Genomic DNA, 18,831 nt, shown 5'->3' on the forward strand with positions numbered 1-18,831 from the left:
CTACTGGACGTGGTGACAAGGAGGTGGTGAGCAATTCAGGCGAGAGCACCGTCAGTGACACGGCGGGGAGACACGGCGCTCTAGAGAGGGCGGGGGGTGAACAATTTTGTTTTAGCAAAATTCCGTCACATTAATCTGAATTTGTCCTGTGATTTTCCACTTTGTATTATGAGCTGCAAGACAGCCTTGGATATGCACCGAGTTTTGTATTCACACCTACTGTGCTTCAGTGAATCTAAGGCTGCGTTGTATGTCCTACTAAGAAAGATGCTAAAATGGCGGAGGCGACAAGACCTCTCCTGGCCCCAGTGACGATGGCAGTGTTTCATGAGGTGGAGATCAAGGACTTCCAATATGACGAGGTCTCGGAGATGTACTTCTACCCCTGCCCGTGTGGGGATAACTTCTGCATCACCAAGGAACATACGGAGAATGGGGAAGATGTGGCAACGCGCCCTGGCTGCTCTCTCATTATAAAAGCGATCTATGACAAAGATCGGTTTACATGTGGCGGGACAGTCCCAGCCCCTGCCCCCAACGAAGAACTAGTTAAATGCCGAAGACTCAGGACTCCAGAGCCTAAACTTTGGGGAAGGAGCCAAGCTGGGAAAATCAAACGCGACGTCACCGGCTTCTTCACGGGGACAATCCTTACGTCACCGGCTTCTTCACGGGGACAATCCTTACGTCGCCGGCTTCTTCACGGGACAATCCTTACGTCACCGGCTTCTTCACGGGACAATCCTTGTGCAGTTTGCTGTTTGTTCGTGCGGATTCTCTCCATCGGCTGCCACGTTCACCTCCAGCTGAAGAAGCAAGTCCACCACACGACATACCTGAATTTTGTGCTTAAAACTTTGAATTGGAAGTGTTCTTTTTCATAGTTTTTTTTAAAGAAGGATGTTTATTTATTTATTTTTGGCTGCGTTGGGTCTTCGTTGCTGCGCGCGGGCTTCTCATCGCGGTGGCTTCTCGTTGCGGAGCATGGGCTCTAGGCCCGCGGCCTTCAGTAGCTGTGGCACGTGTACTCAGTAGCTGTGGCGCGTGGGCTTAGTTGCTCCGCAGCATGTGGGATCTTCCCGGACCAGGGATTGAACACGTCTCCCCTGCATTGGCTGGCGGATTCTTAACCACTGTGCCACCAGGGAAGTCCCGGAAGTGTTCTTAATTTTCCATCCGAACTTAAAAGAAAAATTCAAATCAGAAAAAAAAAAAAAAAAGAAAAAAGAAAAATGCTAAAATGTAAGGAAAGGTCTTAGGAGTGATGAAATACACTATTAAGTAACGACATTTAAGTCAAACCTGGCAGTTCTAAGAATTTCTTCAGTGAATGTGGCTAATGACTGTCGCTGACACCTCTCAGGCAGTTTCCTCACTGTAAATAGGGCAGCACCTGCTTCCCAGGGTGGACGTGAAGCAAAGCAGAAGAGGTACTGCTGACCGCCTTCCACCACCACCTCCAGGTCACGTGCTCCCCACCACTGGAGAGCACCCCTCGGCAACATCACCCTCGGAACACACCACAAGCACAGCCCATCAGATAATCCAATCAACCATCTTGTGGATGGGTCACCGCACTGGGAAGCAGGACTGCCTGCCCTGTGCTATTCAAGGGGCAAGGTCAGACGTAAGTTCTACAGGGTGCAGGGTTCTGTTGTGTTCACGGCGCTTAGAACGGTGTGAATGAACAGCTGAGCCACACCATGTAGAGAGATCCACGTCACCTCCAAACAGGGCAGCTAGGCCTAGAGGACATTTCGTGAGAGTCAAACTGTAGCTGCAAGAACAGGCTGCCCCAAGATTCCATTTACACAGAAATAACTTATCAGATGTAAAATGTCGCCTGGATGAACTGAATCCAGATTTAATGTGGTTCCATCCAGTGAGTACTGACACATATTAGGCCTAAGAATAAACCCTGTTAATAAGTAATGATACTACATTGCTAAAACTTATTTGTATTTAAAAAGTATTTGGTGGAGGCCTTTTTCATCCTGGCTCAAATTTCATCCTTGAATGATAAGACACAAACACTATAAAGATTCAAAATAATGACACATTCTTTTTTTAAAAATTAATTAATTGTTGGCCATGTTGGGCCTTCGTTGCTGCACGCAGGCTTTCTCTAGTTGCGGCAACCAGGGGCTACTCTTGGTTGCAGTGTGCTGGTTTCTCATTGTGGTGGCTTCTCTTGTTGCGGAGCACGGGCTCTAGGCTCACGGACTTCAGTAGTTGTGGGCACGCAGGCTCAGCAGTTGTGGCTTGTGGGCTCTAGAGCGCAGGCTCAGTATTGTGGCGCGCGGGCTTAGTTGCTCTGCGGCATGTGGGATCTTCCTGGACCAGGGCTCGAACCGGTGTCCCCTGCATTGGCAGGTGGATTCTCAAACCACCGTGCCACCTGGGAAGTCCATAATGGCATATTCTAAAAACATAATTTTTCATTAAAAAATCAGTTACAGGGCTTCCCTGGTGGCGCAGTGGTTGAGAATCTGCCTGCCGATGCAGGGGATGTGGGTTTGTGCCCCGGTCTGGGAAGATCCCACATGCCGCGGAGCGGCTGGGCCCCGTGAGCCATGGCCGCTGAGCCTGTGCGTCCGGAGCCTGTGCTCCGCAACGGGAGAGGCCACAACAAGTGAGAGGCCCGCGTACCACAAAAAAAAAAAAAAAAAAAATCAGTTCCAAAGCAATATTCTATTTTATCAACAAACTCAATAACGTTTCCCTAAAGGTTAGAAATGGCTGTGAAATTCTAACTGGGAAGGAACATCATTTAAAAAATTTCGCTCAGCTTGAACTCTCAGAGTCGAGGTGATGGCCACCAGGCAATTGAAATCCTCGATTCTCCCTCAAAGCTGCTCTTGGCAGAACGGGAGGTAGGCAGTCTGGGTTTGAGGGAGGTTCATGAAGCCCTGACACAGAGCACTTACCAGGCAATCTTTCCCATCCTTTAAACTCCTGGAGGTTTTGGGATAGTGACAGGCCAATCTATTTTCTAAGTCACATCCTGTCTGCCGTGGACACCAAGCTAAGTAAAAGGAGAGACAGTAAGTGTATCTTTAGGTCCCCTTTTCTTCAAGTAGCTAAGAGACAAGCAAGAGGGTGGCCGGAAGGCTCTAAGTAAGCCTGCAGCCCTACCTGCATGAAACATTCCAACCAAGGTGGGGAGAACAGTTATTATTGGGGAGCAACTCCCCTCACAGACCCCCCCCAAGGTCACTCAGCTTTAGTCAACAGGAACCCCCCCCCCCCCCAAGTTCGGGCACTCTACCCCAAGTGCCCACAGCTGCCTGGTGGGCCACATCCTCCACTGGCTCCTGGAATCCAAGCTGGAGCCTCCTCGGAGGCAGGGAAAGAAACCCTCAGGAGGACAGGTTTTTTTCTTTAAAAGCCACACTGAGGAGCACAACGATTAGGCTTTGCAGCTATTTTATTTACAAGTATACACTTAACACAACGAAATAAACACTGACATACTGAAGCCTAGTTAATAGTAGTGTAACAATATGTATCATTTGGATGATTACATTATTTTAAACAACAAACTACACTGAAAAATTAATGCAATAAAATTCTTGGTCATAATATTATTAAGAAATACAATATATAAATTGAAAATATGATTGCTCAAAATTTGAAAATGGAAGTGAACTCATTTGGACCGAGTCAGAGTTTAACATAATCTGAAAGGAGGGGTTGGGAGAGAAGCTCTGACCCAAATGAAATCTTTCAGGTTAACAGAAGAGAAATGAAGCAGAGTTTATCTTAAAGGAAAGTGGGCAGGCCGCCTCCTCAGCAGGCCAGGCTCCCGGTGCCCTCAGGGTCTGCGGCAGAATCACATCACCAAGCAGGAAGACTTCCCTTGTGAGGCGGCCCCGTCAATTTTCTCTGCCTCCAAAATTATCCTTCTAAAAACATCAACAGCAGTCTGAAACCAAAGAGAAAACCGATGACAACGTTAGCGTTAAAAGCGGAGCCATGAGGAACACTGATACTGCTGGCGGGACTGGAAAAGGCCCACGGCCTGCCCTGCACGTGGAGGTCCAGGTGTGGAGGCCCACGAGGCGGCCCCGGGGCCGCAGGAGCCTGGGATTCCTCCCTCCCCTCCCCCCACGTGGTGACTGCAGACCACCGGAACTAACCTCAAATCACACTTCAGAGCCCTGCTTTCATCAGTCACAGGAAGCCCCGCCTACTCCGCCTCCTGCGGCGCCTCTGGACCTCCAGGGTGGAGTATCCCCTGCTGGCTCACCCGCCTCGCCCGCTCTGCGGGCGCTCTGGGACTACAGCAGGGCTGGGGCTCTTTCGCCTGGCCTGGCACCCCACCCCTTGCCTGTCACACCCTTTCCCCTCCCACTTCCTAAAAACTGTCAGCTCTGGCTCTTAGGCCGTGAGATGACACCCGTGCCCTCCGAGCCTGCTTCCTCTAGGCCACCTAGAGCCCCGAGTCACCCCCGGCCTCACCCCCCTCCTCCGGGGCAGCCGCTCCACCTCCGCCACCACTCGCGCCACCCTGGCCTTGCACACCCCCCCGGGGACCTCCTCTCCCTCCCGACTGCGCCTCTCAGCCCCAGGCACCAGCCCTTCACAAGGAGGAGCCACCATCATTTAGGGCAGGAAATCCTCACTTAGGCCGAACGTCAGTCCCGGTCCTTTAAATGCGGTCATTGTGATAATCCAAAAATGCTCCTGTTTTCAAAAACCTCGCAGGGTAGCACCCAGATCTTGTCATCACCAAGCAGCACCCCCCCCCCCCCGCCCCCATCTTCCTTCTCTCGCCTCCCGGGCCAGCGCAGACGTCCCCAGGGCAGTCACCGGCCTCCGACTCCCTTCCCTGCCACCTGTCTGCCTGCTCACTGCCTGCGCCACACAGCGGACACAGCCCATGGACACACCTCCAGGACCCTGAACCCAAAGGGGACCCCTGCTGCCCCAGCAGCCCAACCACATTTCTCTGGTCCAGTCAGCCCCCAGAATGAAGGGGTCATGCCTCTTCCTTCCACTGGGATCGCTAAATCTCTTCCCTGCTCTCACCCTCGGCTGATGACTGGGTTCTACATTTCACTGGGAAAACAGAAGCAGCATTCATAAGCGAACTCTCCATACTCTGTCCACCAATGACCATGCCCTTGAATTTAGGCTCTTCTATTCTGCTTCCCTCTTTCCTGCTGGCACAAAGGAGGCACCCCTAAGTGAGCCCAAGCCAGCCCCAGGCCCACCTCTCCTGTCTAATCAAGGCCACTGACTTCAGCAAGCACCCTCCTTTCTGCATTACCAATTCCCCTCCTTTCCCACGACTATGCAGGCAAGTTGTTATTTATTTCATCCTAAAAAAAAAGCACAGGGCTTCCCTTGTGGCGCAGTGGTTTAGAATCCACCTGCCAATGCAGGGGACACGGGTTTGAGCCCTGGTCAGGGAGATCCCACATGCCACGGAGCAACTAAGCCCACGTGCCACAACTACTGAGCCTGCGCTCTAGAGCACGCGAGCCACAACTACTGAGCATGCATGCCGCAACTACTGAAGCCTGCATGCCTAGAGCCTGTGCTCCGCAACAAGAGAAGCCACTGCAATGAGAAGCCCGCGCACCGCAACCAAGAGTAGTCCCCGCTCGTCGCAACTAGAGAAAGCCTGCGCGCAGCAATGAAGACCCAACACAGCTAAAAAAAAATCACAGAAAAATGTGTGGAAAGATGCATGCCAAACTCTTACAAAAAAAATAGAGCGTGCCTGGAATCTGGCTTTCTAGATAAGTCTTAGCATTCTCCTTGATTACCTGTGTGATCTGACTCTGACAAAATGCATTCTCTTCCATCAAATTGCTGAAATACAATTTGTGAAGGCCTCCACAGAAAATAAGCCAGAACTGCAAACACATCCCATAGTTCAGTAATAGTCAAAGTGCAGTATTCTCACGGACTTGATAATTTTTACCACTGTGCACTTTGTAATCAACAAGTCTGACTGAACTCCACTGAGGACAGTTTATTTTAAAATACTGGATTTTTGCTAAGTAATACAAAGCTACATTTGAAAATTTATCAATAAAAAATTTGAGCGGTTCACAAAGATTGGTCTCTGATCACGTGACTATTGACGTGGATGTCTCTTTACTACACAAATTCTCTCTCTTCCTACTACCTAGACCAAGAGTAGTAAGCACTCTAGTATACATGTGGATTAGAATCAATCACACCTCTTAACATAAGGGATTAGAATTACTTGGTTTCTCCCCACCCGATGGGCAGAAACTCACTGGGCTTAGGATCCAACTGTCTTCAGCTCAACAACAAGGTGAGCAGTGTCACAAGAGCCACAACAGAGGGCTGAGAAGTGTCTCGACAGCTGGTCAGGACTGCTGCTTTCCAAGGATACGCATATCAGCGCTGTATTTACCTAACTTGGGTACAAGAATCTTTCTGCCTTTAAGGATTATTTCACGTCGAATAAGGTATTTGTTGATCTGATGAAGGTGCTAAAGTAACCGAGACAACAGTGAGTTGGGTCATCTGATCTTCTAGCTTGTCTGGGATGTTTGAGGTCACTGTACTGCACCCTTGCCTTCTTTTAGAGTTTTGGTTAATATCAGATAAATCTACTAAATTTATCAAAACTTTAAAAGAATTACAGCAGTTGGAATTTTTTCATTTTAACTTTAAGCCTTGAGAACAATTTCATCTTTTATATGGGTACTGAAAAGGCAGTATCCTACCTTCTAAAGGAAACTAAAAGGTTGTTAAAAAGTAAATCTATCCAGAACCATATTAAAAATCTTAAGCTACGGTAAAGTATAACATAAACTAGATAGAGAAAAGGCCTGCATCCTCCAACCAAAAAGTAGTTTAATAACATACCCTAAGCGTACCATTACAGGTCACTCTCAAAAGATAAATTAACCTGAGGCGACACGCCTTACTAAGCAATCCCTCTTAATTACATTCGAGGTAGGGTCCATAAGGTGTCGACACCTTTGAGGATGCTGGAAGGAATAACAAAGCAACGGCCAGAGACGCACAGAACAGTAACACACAATGCACAGGGGCTACGTGAACCTACGTGAATAGTGAAACTGGTGATGATGCCTACATAATTATAAAGTCAAACAGAATAATTGTTTTAGTATCCTCAGATTTTCACCAAAGAGAAACACAATGGAGCGAAGTTAGCAAAAGCAGAACCAAAGATAACTTAGGGCCATTCAACGTCACTCCTCCACATCAAAAAAATTCTTTAATTGAGACAGTTGTCACATAGCATGTATTTGTTCTAGGTGTACAACATAATGACGATGTATGTATATACTGTGAAATGATCACCACGATAAGGCTGGTCACACATAGTTACAAACTTTTTTTTCTTATGATGAGAACTTTTAAGATCTACTCTTAGCGGTTTTCAAATATGCAACATTGTTAACCATAGTCGCCATGCTATACATCACATCCTTCTTTATTTTGTAACTGGAAGTTTGTACCTTCTCACCACCTTCCAATTTTTGTTATGCAAATTTTTAAGCATACAGAAAAATGGGGACAATTGTATAATAAGCCCTGAGCCCTGCTATCTGAGTTCAACAAATGCTAACATCTTTGCTATATCTGCTTGCTCTCCTTCTGTCCATCCCCCGCATCTATCCCATCTGAAACTAAGCTGCAGACATTATGAAACTTGGCCCCTACATACTATGGTTTGCATTTTCCAAGAATAAGGATATTCTCTTCATAATCCCAACACCATCATTACACCTAAGACAATTAACACCATTTCCCTAATATATCTAAAACGTAATCAAATCTCCCCAACTGACCCAAAATGTCTTTTACACGAGGGATTTTAGAACCAGATTCCATTTAAGGTTCACACACAGACTTTTTAATACAGAACGGTCTCTCTCTCTCCCTCAGGAACACTCTAATCTCTATTACACTTTGGTTATGCCCTCTCTTCCCATCCATCAGAAAAGCATGGTGGAGAGGAGAGAGGACTAAATTTGGGTTAAATTTAAAATTTAGTCCAAGTTCTTATACCATATGAAATATAGACCTTAGAAAAGTTATTTACCTCTCTGGATCTTAAAACGCCTCACTTCTAAAATGAGACAGTTCAACTGGATGATCTTAAGGATAGATCAGACACCCAATAAATGTCTGATTTAATTCAATTAAGCAGTACAGGTATCTCTTACTATCTCAGCTCTTCTTATCTGAATTCTCACTCTCTGCACTAAATGGATGCAGATAAATCTCTTGCTCTCTGGAACTCGGGAATCAATTGTACAGATTTAACTTCTCTCACCTGCGGACACAGGGACAAACAGATTTGCCTATCAAGGGATACCTGGGTTGACCGAGCACCTAGTAGATATAAAACCACTGTGCCGGACATTATGGAGAAAATGAAGGCCAGTGATACGGCCTTGAATCTCAGAATGAATTAAAGGGGATAAGAGAGAAGAAGCTACTATTAATTTTAGCTGGACGTATCATGCAGGGGTCCAGGAGAAAGTGGAATTTAAGTAGAACCCTGAGGACTGGGGTCTTAGTGGTGAAAGGTGGCAGAGCTGGGGAAGAACAGCTGACTGTCCTCAACCACATCAAGCCACCCACCCTCACTGAACTATAGTTTCCTCACAGAAATGAAAGCCAATTAATCTTATTGGAAGATCAAACAAGAGCACATGTTGAAAATACTTTAAGTATGTAGTTAATTAGAGAAAGGATATTTCAAGTCAGAGAAGAATGAGAGTAAAGGGGAGGCACCTGGAAGTACCCCTTGTATTTGATTAAGTGGGAGGAATTTGGTGCGACTGAAGAGTACAGGGATACAGTGAAGGAAGAAACCGGAAAAGTGAATCACACACCGCACTCAGCATCATGCTTAGGGCTTTGGGGTTTGTTCTACAGATGATGGGCAACCCACTGACAGTTTTAGTTGAGGGTGACATCATCTGATTTGTAGCTTCAGAAGGTGAATGGCAGCAAACAGAAATACACTGGTGAGAACTCATGGAAGCAGGAGACAAGCTTGGATGTTCCTGGTCTAAATTAATGCCACGGAGGAAAAGGGAGAAGGAGATACGGGAAGCCTTCTGAAATAGAAGTGACATCCTTCCTCGGATATGCCTTTTAAAGGAACATCTGCAGGGCTGAAACTGGGAAAAATGCTTGTAAAGTGGTTCTTAACAGTTTGTGTGTTAAAACAACACACGCATCTAACTCAGTTCCACCCAACAGAAAAGGGGGGAGGTAAGGGTACAAAATTATTGCCAAAGTGATGTGAGATCATTCTTGTTTCTTTTCTATGCCTGGACTTATTTCTGTACCAGTCTTTAGTATGAAACAAAAATAAGACTATATGTTCTCAAAGGAAGTATTGCCTTTACTATTAATTTCTATTTACCCTACAAATATTCTAGGTCCCATTTTAAGCAGAATACTGACTGAATTAAAACATCAATAGTATTGTCCTAAAGCAACCCAAAGATGGGTATTAGAAATGGTGGAAGGATGAAGACTGAACAGGAGTGATGAAGATGGTGGTGAGATGCTGACTGAGAGGAACATAGGCCCATGAATGATGGGATGCAGGGCAAAACGAAGTTTAAAAAACACGTACCTGATTTTCTTTAGCAGAAGACTCCAAAAAAGCTGCGTTCCAAGATTCTGCTAACGCTTTCCCTTCTTCATAACTGATCACCCTAATGGAAAAAGAAAATTCTAATTAAAGTACTTGGCCCTTTATTATAAAAACATCTATAACTGATTTATGAGACAGGCTCCACTTCAATCAGTTTTTTTCCTTATGAAGCAGAGCATGCTCAGCTCACATTCTCACCCGGTAGGAAATGCAGAGAAGCATTTCCGCTACCCCTGAGCTGGGGAACAGAGCAGACACTGCCTTATGGGGTGGCTACCCCTGCTCCAGCAAGTTCTTACAGTTCGGAGAACAGGACGCCAACACTCCAGCGTCTGCAGCAATTGATTATTTTGAAGCGAGCTCGGCTACAAGCACCCAAAGATGGTGCAATCCCGAAAGGGCCCTCCGTGCAGTCCTGCAGGCGTTAATTCAGCCAGTGAGCCTCTTCCTCTAGGTGTCAGGCTCCTCCCCTGTTCACTGCTCTAATCCTAAGCCCGGTACTCAAAAAACTATTTGTTGAATAAATGACTGCTACCATCGTCTTTTTAGAGTCTGCTTTATGCAAAACCGTAACGTAAAAGAATCTAAAGATAATTTTCTATAGTGTTTGAGCTCTCTTTTAAGAGGAAACATTTTCCGAGACAGGTTGAGATTTTTACTGCAGTTTTGCTTCTGTGATGCACAGTCACTGCCACATTTCTGAACACGGAAACACGGATATGCTACAGCTAAAAGTATTCTTGCTATAAGAATAATTAAAAATGAAACTTCAGTGACTAAATTGTCTTAGACTTGACTTTATGAATCAGTATTTAGAAGCTACATACCTTTCCATATGTAGGTCTTTCTTATTCCCAACCAACATAATAGGTATCCTATTAATACAAGAGAAAAAAAAGCCAAAGTACCCTAGTCAGTGCCTGATCTGATTGTTCAGAAGATACTATTATGAGTATCTAACAAAAGAGATAAACTATTACTACTTACTGTACTTTCCCCACCATATCCAACAGTTTGCCATGGATAACTTTGATCACTTCAAAGCTATAAAACAAAAAGCATAAAATCAGACATCCATTTTAGTGGCGATGTTTTAAAACGTTTGTTATGTAATATTTATAGTGGGAAAAATGGAAAATGTCATAGACTCACCATTTTAATATAAAGTAAACCGAACACAAGGAATTCCTTTATTTTTTCCTACCACTTTTTCACACGTGCGTGTATTCAACACTCAGCAGCCCTTACTGAGAATATTTGAAGTGGAACAGGTGAGATATTTAAATGGGAAAGTCTACAACTGGGCTGATTTAATCTCTGAATAAACATTTGCGGAATGTTGCTTAGCGAGAGGGCCCTAGCAATCAGCCCATGCTCCACACTAATACGGTGAAAACACACAGAAAGTAAATCAATTAATGCATTTCCCATTGCAATCAGCAGAAAAGCTCAGATCATGTTCAGTCACTATCCAGCTAGGCAGCCTGAGGTAAGAAATAACAGAGTTTTTTACTCCATCAGTGTAAGAGAACACCTAATGGGATAAGTTTTTTGCCCTTAACAACCTGTTTGTTCCACAAGACAACCACTAAAAACCATTAAAGTCTAGTTGTTACTACTGCCAATTCCAGCATAATCTCATAGAAGGATTAATGCCATCTAAGCACAGCAAATAAACTCAAGCAAGCAGAAGCGGGCCTTACCTTTTGATTGATGTAACAGAATACACAAGAATATAACCATTAATATCTATGGAGTATGTCTGAGGAAAGATGGAATATTCATCCTGTGAAAGAAGAAATTACATTTGAGTAGCGTAACAAGCAATCTCACATATCACCTACATGGTCAAAGAAATCAAAGTGGACAAAAAATGGATTAATCTGTTATTCTAGAGACATAGCCTACACACTCAAGATTTACTTAGGACTGGTTTGGGGGCAATAATATGCTTTGAGCCAATATTGAAAAATGACCCAGGCTATTCTAAGACCTTTTCTTCTCCCTCCCTTTCTCTCTTTCTTTTTGCCATGCAGAATGCAGGATCCTAATTCCCCAACCAGGGATCAAACCCATGTCCCCTGCATTGGGAGCGCAGAGTCCTAACCACTGGACCACCAGGGAAGCCCCTATTCTAAGACTTCTGAGGGACAGCTAACGTCTGCTGCAGTTCCTGGGAGAAGAAGATGGAAGGAATGAAAAGACTGGTTCCGTGACCTTGTATCAAGGGAAAAGCACCACCACCTCTCCTTTATGGGCCTCGAAGTCCAGAGTCTCTTAGGCCTCTCAGTAAATTCACAAGTGCTACTAGTTTATTCCATAAATGTGTATTTTCACCTATTTGCTGCACGTGAGTCACCACGGCCTGAGCCCAATGTACCAGTCATTAGTGGGTTGCTACCAGCACTTGAAAAAGAGGAAGAGAGAAGAGAAACGAAACACTGGACTCAGGCAGTCTATCCAGACTTGTTAGGATCAGATGAGCTACACACTGAGCACCTTCAGGAATCAGAAAGAAAGGTGCACATTATGAAACAGCCTGTTACTACCAGCTTTACAATGCTTTAAGAAAAACCCTGCTGCTCTAGATACAGAATTATCAAAGACTACAAGCGTGCGTAACGTCAATGCAGCTCTCAAGAGTGCCACTGTACGGTACAAACATTTCCCTCTCAGTTGAAATATAATTGTGACTATACCACACATCCCAGGCACTATTATAGAAAAACCACGCAAGCCACCCTACATCAAGTAACTGTCTCCGTTAACTCTGCAATTCCATAGCGTGATTACGATGATGGCCCTGAGGCACTGCCCTATGTTAGTGTCTTAAAAAAAAAGTAAAGTTTTACTATCAACTCTCTGATATTATAGTCATTAATCACAATAGCATTTCAACATCACAGAGCTTACTACATATGCAAAATAAAACCTTTGATTTCATTAATAGTACGACTTTCATTAAGTGGAATTCATTTTAGTGTTGATGTTGAAAAACAAGTTGTTAATGGAACGAGAGATCTTTTGACCCAGATTAAAAACAAAATTTCAAATGATTTTAGTCACCGGCTCAGGTACAGCAGACCCGAAGTTCAAATTACCTTTTTCCTGAAGTGAAGATGTGGGAAAAAAGAAAAGTATAATCATATTCAAGAAGTACAGTGTAAAAAATATGAAGTATAACAGAGGAAAAAGACCCTCAGCTTTTTTTTTTTGACCCTCAGCTTTAAAGCAACCAAAAAGGACAAAATTCCTAGTAATAAGCCTAAGAAAATAAAAGTATATGATCCATCTGAAGAAAATCTTAAAATACGCCCAAGAGATAAGAGTTAAATCAGCGGAAGTGTGTGCCATGGTCTTCAGCAAGAATATGTAGAATCAGAAGGGTATCCACTAATTAATCCTAAATTAATATACAAATGTAAGATAATCCTGATAAAAAATATACTTCCGGAGAAAGAATAGCAACTGCAGAGGCAGGTGGGTGGAAACCATAAAGCTACGGTAATTAAAATAGTGCAATACTAGCTCATGAATGGAGCAGACACGGAAATCTACAAAGACCCAAATAGTCATGGGAAGTAGGTATATGATAATACTGGCATTTCAAACCAGTAAGGATAAAAAGTAACCCTCAACAAAATGTACAGGGAACAAATGCAGAGCCATCTGGGGGGAAATGGCTAAGTTGGATCTCTACCTCAAACCTTAGCAAAAATGTATTCCAGAGGAATAAAAGATCTGAAGATGAAAACTGAAACTAGGTACATAGTGGATGGGAAAATTTTAAAAAACCAGTATTGGTTAAAAAGAGATTAATAAATTCAACCATATGAAAATGAAGACGTTCTTCATGGCTGAAAACCTCCCAAACAAAAAACATAAACAAAAGACGGACTGAAAATAAAACAGAACGCTGCAGCTAATTTTCTTTTTTTAAGGTATATCTATTTATTTTTTTAGCTGCGTCGGGTCTTAGTTGCGGCACATGGGATCTTTCGTCGTGGTGCGCAGGCTTCTCTCTAGTTGTGGCGTGTGGGTTTTCTCTCTCTAGTTGTGGTGCGTGGGCTCTGTAGTTTGCAGCATGCGGGCTCTCTAGTTGAGGCACGTGGGCTCAGTAGTTGCGGCGTGCAGGCTTAGCTGCCTCGCAGATGTGGGATCTTAGTTCCCCGACCAGGGATTGAACCCACGTCCCCTGCATTGGAAGGTGGATTCTTTACCACTGGAACGTCAGGGAAGTTCCGTAGCTAATTTTCTAGTGCTAATTTTCTTCACACATTAAGTGATCTTTCAACTCAACAAGCAAAGACCATCCTCCCAATAGACAAGGGCGAAGTACATGAATAGACAGGATAATGTGCAGAGAGGAAATATAATACAAATGCCCTCAAACACAGGAAAATATGATCAAATTCCTTCATAAGAAGAAAAACACGACACTGAGATACTATTTTTTCACCCAGCAGATTGGCAAATATCAAAAAATGTGGTAACCCGTCGTGTTGGCGAGGGTGTAGGGAAACAGGCACGCCTATTCACTGCTGCCAAGAATGTGACCCTATGGTCCAGCAATCCCACACCCAGGACATTTTCTTACATACATACCATCCTTCCAAAGTAACACAAGATACTGGCTGTGGCACTGCTGGTGGTGGCATGACTGGAAACAACCTAACTGCTGATCAATAGTTGAATTACGATGTATCCAAACAATGGGACATTATGCAGCCATGGGGGGAAGAAAAGAGCCCGTATACACTGATACGGAATAATTTCCAAGATGGAGATATAGAGACACGCTACTTTTTGTGTAGAAAAGAAAAAAATAGTTTAAAACTATATTTGCATGTTCACGTATAAAACAGCTTGGAAGCATTTACTAGAAACTGATAATGGGGTACTGTTGGTGGAGTGAAGCTAAGATAGCTACAGTGGAAAGATTTAATTTTGACTATTTACCTTTTGGTGTTATTTTATTTACATGTACATGTATTATTATTATTTTTTAAATGAATTTAAAACTTTTTTTAAAAGGGAATTTGACATTAAAATTGACTGTCTCTGAGCCACTTGTCACTGAGTTTACTTAAATTAGGTCAAAACAAAATATTTCAAGCAAACTAAAAATAATCCACTCACTCTGTTCCTTATCATCCCTAGCTGGGCAATTAAATCAGCTGTATAAAATAAACTGCTAAATGAACAGTACTTGCTATCATAATCATTTTTCCTTGCTACCAGCAGTCTCAACCCCATGATATGAATCCGATTTAAAAACAGTTCTTAGAGCAGTAAATATAAGTGTTATCTCATCCAATTTCTACAGAACGAGGGCAGGACTGTGGCATAAGGAAATACCACCCCTGTTGCACCATCGTGAATTGTAAATACCAGCATAACCTTTTACGGTCTCCCAGCTGTGAATATAGCCTTTTGGAACTATTAGCTGCAATGAGAACAAAATTATTCAAAGTAGCTAAATCTGAACTTATTTTGTGCAGAAATTCTCAATATTCTTAGCCAGCAGTAACAAAGCCCAAAAGAGCAAGACAGCAGAGCCAGGAATTAACCTATGCTCTTTGCATACTCACACTGTACACTCATTCCCTGAGAGTTCTGATCCTTTTGGGGTCATTCTTTATATTACTCTATCATTAAAACAGTTAAAGGCGTGTGATGTCCAAGTGTACATTTATGATTTAGAGCAAAACAGAATCTCTGAGGAACACACATTCTGTTTTCATAAGGAGAGTCAATATAAAGAATTTTCTCTCCAGAGAAATGTTTTCGAGGACACAGCTCTCCTCCAAGTATAAGAGATTCCTGCACGACTCCCACTCCCACTGTGAACCTCAACTGAGTTTCCATGCTAGGCCCCCGCTCTAGCCTCAGTGGCATCAAAGAACTACAAGTAAGGATCACGTTCTCGTGAAGCTCATAAATCACCTCTAAAACATATAACAATCCTGTGAAGGCAGGCACCACAGTTATCACCATTATACAGATGAAACGTATGAGGCACAGAAAAGTTTGTTACTTTTCTCAAGGTCAATGAGTTAGTAAGAAAACCTAGGATTCAAATCCAGGCAGTGTGACTGCAGAGCCCATGCTCCGAACAACTACGAAATACTGATTCTCCTTCTGGCCTATTATAAAATGAATTGCTATAGTTACGTCACATGAAAGTGATTTATCAATCTGCATCCTTACCCTTACTTTCCACGAGCTTAATGAAAATTCAAAACTAAGATATAAAAGCAAACCGAAATCTTTTTTTTTTGGCCGCGTTGGGTCTTCATTGCTGCGTGCGGGTTTTCTCTAGTTGCGGCGAGTGGGGGCTATTCTTCATTGCAGTGCATGGGCTCTAGGTGCGCGGGCTCAGTAGTTGTGGCACATGGGCTTAGCTGCTCTGCGACATGTGGAATCTTCCTGGACCAGGGATCGAACCCGTGTCCCCTGCATTGGCAGGAGGATTCTTTTTTTTAATGGATTTTTAAAAATTGTTACATACATACGTACATACATTTATTTATGGCTGTGTTGGGTCTTCGTCACTGCACGTGGGCTTTCTCTAGTTGCGGCAAGCAGGGCTACTCTTCATTGCGGTACACAGGCTTCTCATTGCGGTGGCTTCTCTTTGTTGAGGAGCGTGGGCTCTAGGCGTGTGGGTTTCAGTAGTTGCGGCACGCAGGCTCAGTAGTTGTGGCGCACGGGCTTAGTTGCTCTGCGGTGTGTGGGATCTTCCCGGAACAGGGCTCGAACCCGTGTCCCCTGCATTGGCAGGAGGATTCCTAACCGCTGCGCCACCAGGTAAGTCCCAAACCGAAATCTTGATAGTGTCAGACTCCCATATTTCTTCACCCAGGACACTCTCAGCTTATACCTGTTGTCCCAGCCTGTTACCAGTGTCCCCCCTTCACTCTTAGAAGTGTTTTGTTTTAGGTAATAAATTACACAATTGCCTGAACTATTATAAAAAATACCAACACTAAGAATCCAGAACAAGGTCCTACCCCAGATGCTCTTCGTACACTAACTTCTAAGATAAGCTGCGTCCTCTATGTCGTCAGTCGCTAATGGAGACTTCTGTTATTTCCCTTGTTCCAACAGGCTCCCATTCTATCAATAGGCAGGTACCCCGTAGAGTAAAAGCCTAGGATGACTCTGCTCCAAGAAAACCACCATGAGGTCTGAAGACGAAAGCCCAGCACATCCACCGCGGATGTTGAGTGAATGACTTATGTTACAGCTCTCTGACATACACATTTCTGACTTATTTTATTTGAAGCTTCCAGAATGGAAACTCCAGGGTTCCTCCAGTGCTAAAACGACCCAATACAGCTATTTTCTTGCTTCACTAGGGGGGCTTACACTTTCCTTCTATGTTCACTTCAAAATATAAAGCAGAGGGAGTTCATTCCAAACCTGCAAGACAGGCCACATCTTTCTAGGTCTATGCCAGTTTCCCCAGGTTCCAGAAAAAAGCCTCCATTTAACACGGCAGACCAGTCTACCCTACACTCACCCTCCTGCTAGTCTGATCCTTTGTCGGTTATAAGATGCAAGGGGACATCCCAGCTTCTTTACATGCCCCACCCTCCAGTCAACAGTAATAAAATCAGCCGAACAAAATGGTTTCTAGGAAAAGCAGGACTGGGTGACATGGAAGGGGGAAGGTACACTGTCACAAGGGTTCTCTTGGCTCCCTTCAAGTTCTCTTAATTTCTTTCACCCTTTGCTTCCAGTTGATTCCTCTGGCGATCCAGTCGCCACATCACTGCTACATTAACCTGTGCATACCTCTTTTGGGGGTTACTCACCTTTGCCAGTTACTGTCTAGCAAATGAGACCAACACTCCTTAATCTTGTAATCATATAATAGATCCAATACAACCAGCTCATTTCTGCCCTATGCCTTTCCCAGGCCCTTTCCCTAGAAAACATCAACTTCTCTTCTTAACGTAGGAGGATACATACTACAAAGGGAGGAAAAGGGCTAATGTGATTCTCTGATACAGAATCAACCTTTAGAAAATAGAGAACTACTAACCTTTAATAAATATAAACCGTCACAATGTTATGATGAATATATTTAAAACAATTCTACAGTAGAAAAACAAGTTCATTATTTGAAAAACTTCTGTAAATGTCTTAGAAAAGACAAAGTAGACAGCCTGTTAATATCCAAACACACATAAATCACGAGGGGTTTTCTTGGCAGTGTCGTTGTGTTTAAGCATCAGTGGCAGGGCTAGGACTGTCGGGTGCACTATATGGGATTCTGACACACTTACCTGCCCAGCTGTATCTACAAGTTGAAGATGATATTCTTGTCCATTTACTGTGATCAATTTTGTGAAAGCTACAGTGAAAAAGGAATTAAATATTAGCTAGAAAAACATGAACTTGGGAACACTGAAAGCTCAAACAATGACAACCAATTAAGCAGAGTCCTTAATAATCTCATAAAAAGATCCCACAAAACAAAAAAGAATATCTGAGTTTATAGACTGTTCACTACTTCCATTATTTTACTAAGCAACGCTGACTGCCTAAAACCAATGTTGGGTAAACCTTGAACCTTTTCCAAAGAAACAAAGTAGGCAACGCTTCGAATCTTGTAAAAGTGATCTGAATGCTCTAGCTGTGGACAGTCTTTTCCTCTTGTGAAAAAGTGAAATATATCACATAAAGTCTGAGTTCTAGAATGAACCAAAAGCACACAACTTGTCATTAATTTATAGCAAGTCTGGTGCCAGAGTACGAAGAGCTGATACTAACTGAAGTGCTAAGAACTTTCAGTACCTAGAAAATTAGCAACTTTATTGAGAGAGGACAGCAACAGAGCATGTTCTGTGTGAAGCCATCATCTCCACTTAGCTGAAAGATGCAAGCAATTTGTCACAACAACCTTTCCCTATCTGGGGGGAAATCAGACTCAAATAACTTGGGGAAAATTCACAGTTCTAAGGAGACAGACTTCAAACAAATGGAGAGGAAAGAAAGTAACAGGATATTAAAAAGTAACCATCTGGAACCCTGATAATGAAATGGAACAGATTTCTTCCGTACACCCCGTCCCAGCCATCTTGACTCACAATGAGTCTTCAAATCTCCTGACTGGAGCCGGGCAACAGAATCTATCCCTTGAACAGCTGAGAGAGGTCCCACTTTTGCCCACTTTGTCCCACAGACAA

At 43.6% G+C, this 18,831-nt stretch overlaps 2 protein-coding genes across 2 annotated transcripts in view; one reads left to right on the forward strand and one right to left on the reverse strand.

Moving 5' to 3' along the window:
* The first annotated feature begins 314 nt into the window (after positions 1–314).
* Positions 315–3,413, forward strand: LOC136127998 (diphthamide biosynthesis protein 3-like). The gene is made up of 2 exons (XM_065883628.1): positions 315–655; positions 3,275–3,413. The coding sequence occupies exons 1-2, from the start codon at positions 315–317 to the stop codon at positions 3,411–3,413; spliced, it is 480 nt and encodes a 159-aa protein (XP_065739700.1).
* Positions 3,414–3,415: 2 nt separating this feature from the next.
* RHEB (Ras homolog, mTORC1 binding) overlaps positions 3,416–18,831 on the reverse strand; it is a 47,480-nt gene continuing 32,064 nt past the window's right edge. The window contains exons 3-8 of the mRNA XM_065883539.1: positions 17,929–17,996; positions 11,338–11,420; positions 10,622–10,678; positions 10,462–10,509; positions 9,614–9,695; positions 3,416–3,925 (exon numbers count right to left, since the gene is read on the reverse strand). Of these exons, the coding sequence (XP_065739611.1) occupies positions 3,833–3,925; positions 9,614–9,695; positions 10,462–10,509; positions 10,622–10,678; positions 11,338–11,420; positions 17,929–17,996 (431 nt within the window). The 3' untranslated portion in view covers positions 3,416–3,832. The remainder of the gene's footprint in view (positions 3,926–9,613; positions 9,696–10,461; positions 10,510–10,621; positions 10,679–11,337; positions 11,421–17,928; positions 17,997–18,831) is intronic.

This window comes from Phocoena phocoena, chromosome 9 (assembly GCF_963924675.1).
Source record: "Phocoena phocoena chromosome 9, mPhoPho1.1, whole genome shotgun sequence".
Lineage (NCBI taxonomy): Eukaryota > Metazoa > Chordata > Mammalia > Artiodactyla > Phocoenidae > Phocoena > Phocoena phocoena.

Coding starts and splice junctions, on each gene's coding strand:
- LOC136127998 (XM_065883628.1), top strand. CDS start 315: ATGGCAGTGTTTCATGAGGTGGAGATCAAGGACTTCCAATATGACGAG. Junction 656..3,274: donor TTCACGGGGACAATCCTTAC/GTCACCGGCTTC, acceptor CTCTACCCCAAG/TGCCCACAGCTGCCTGGTGG.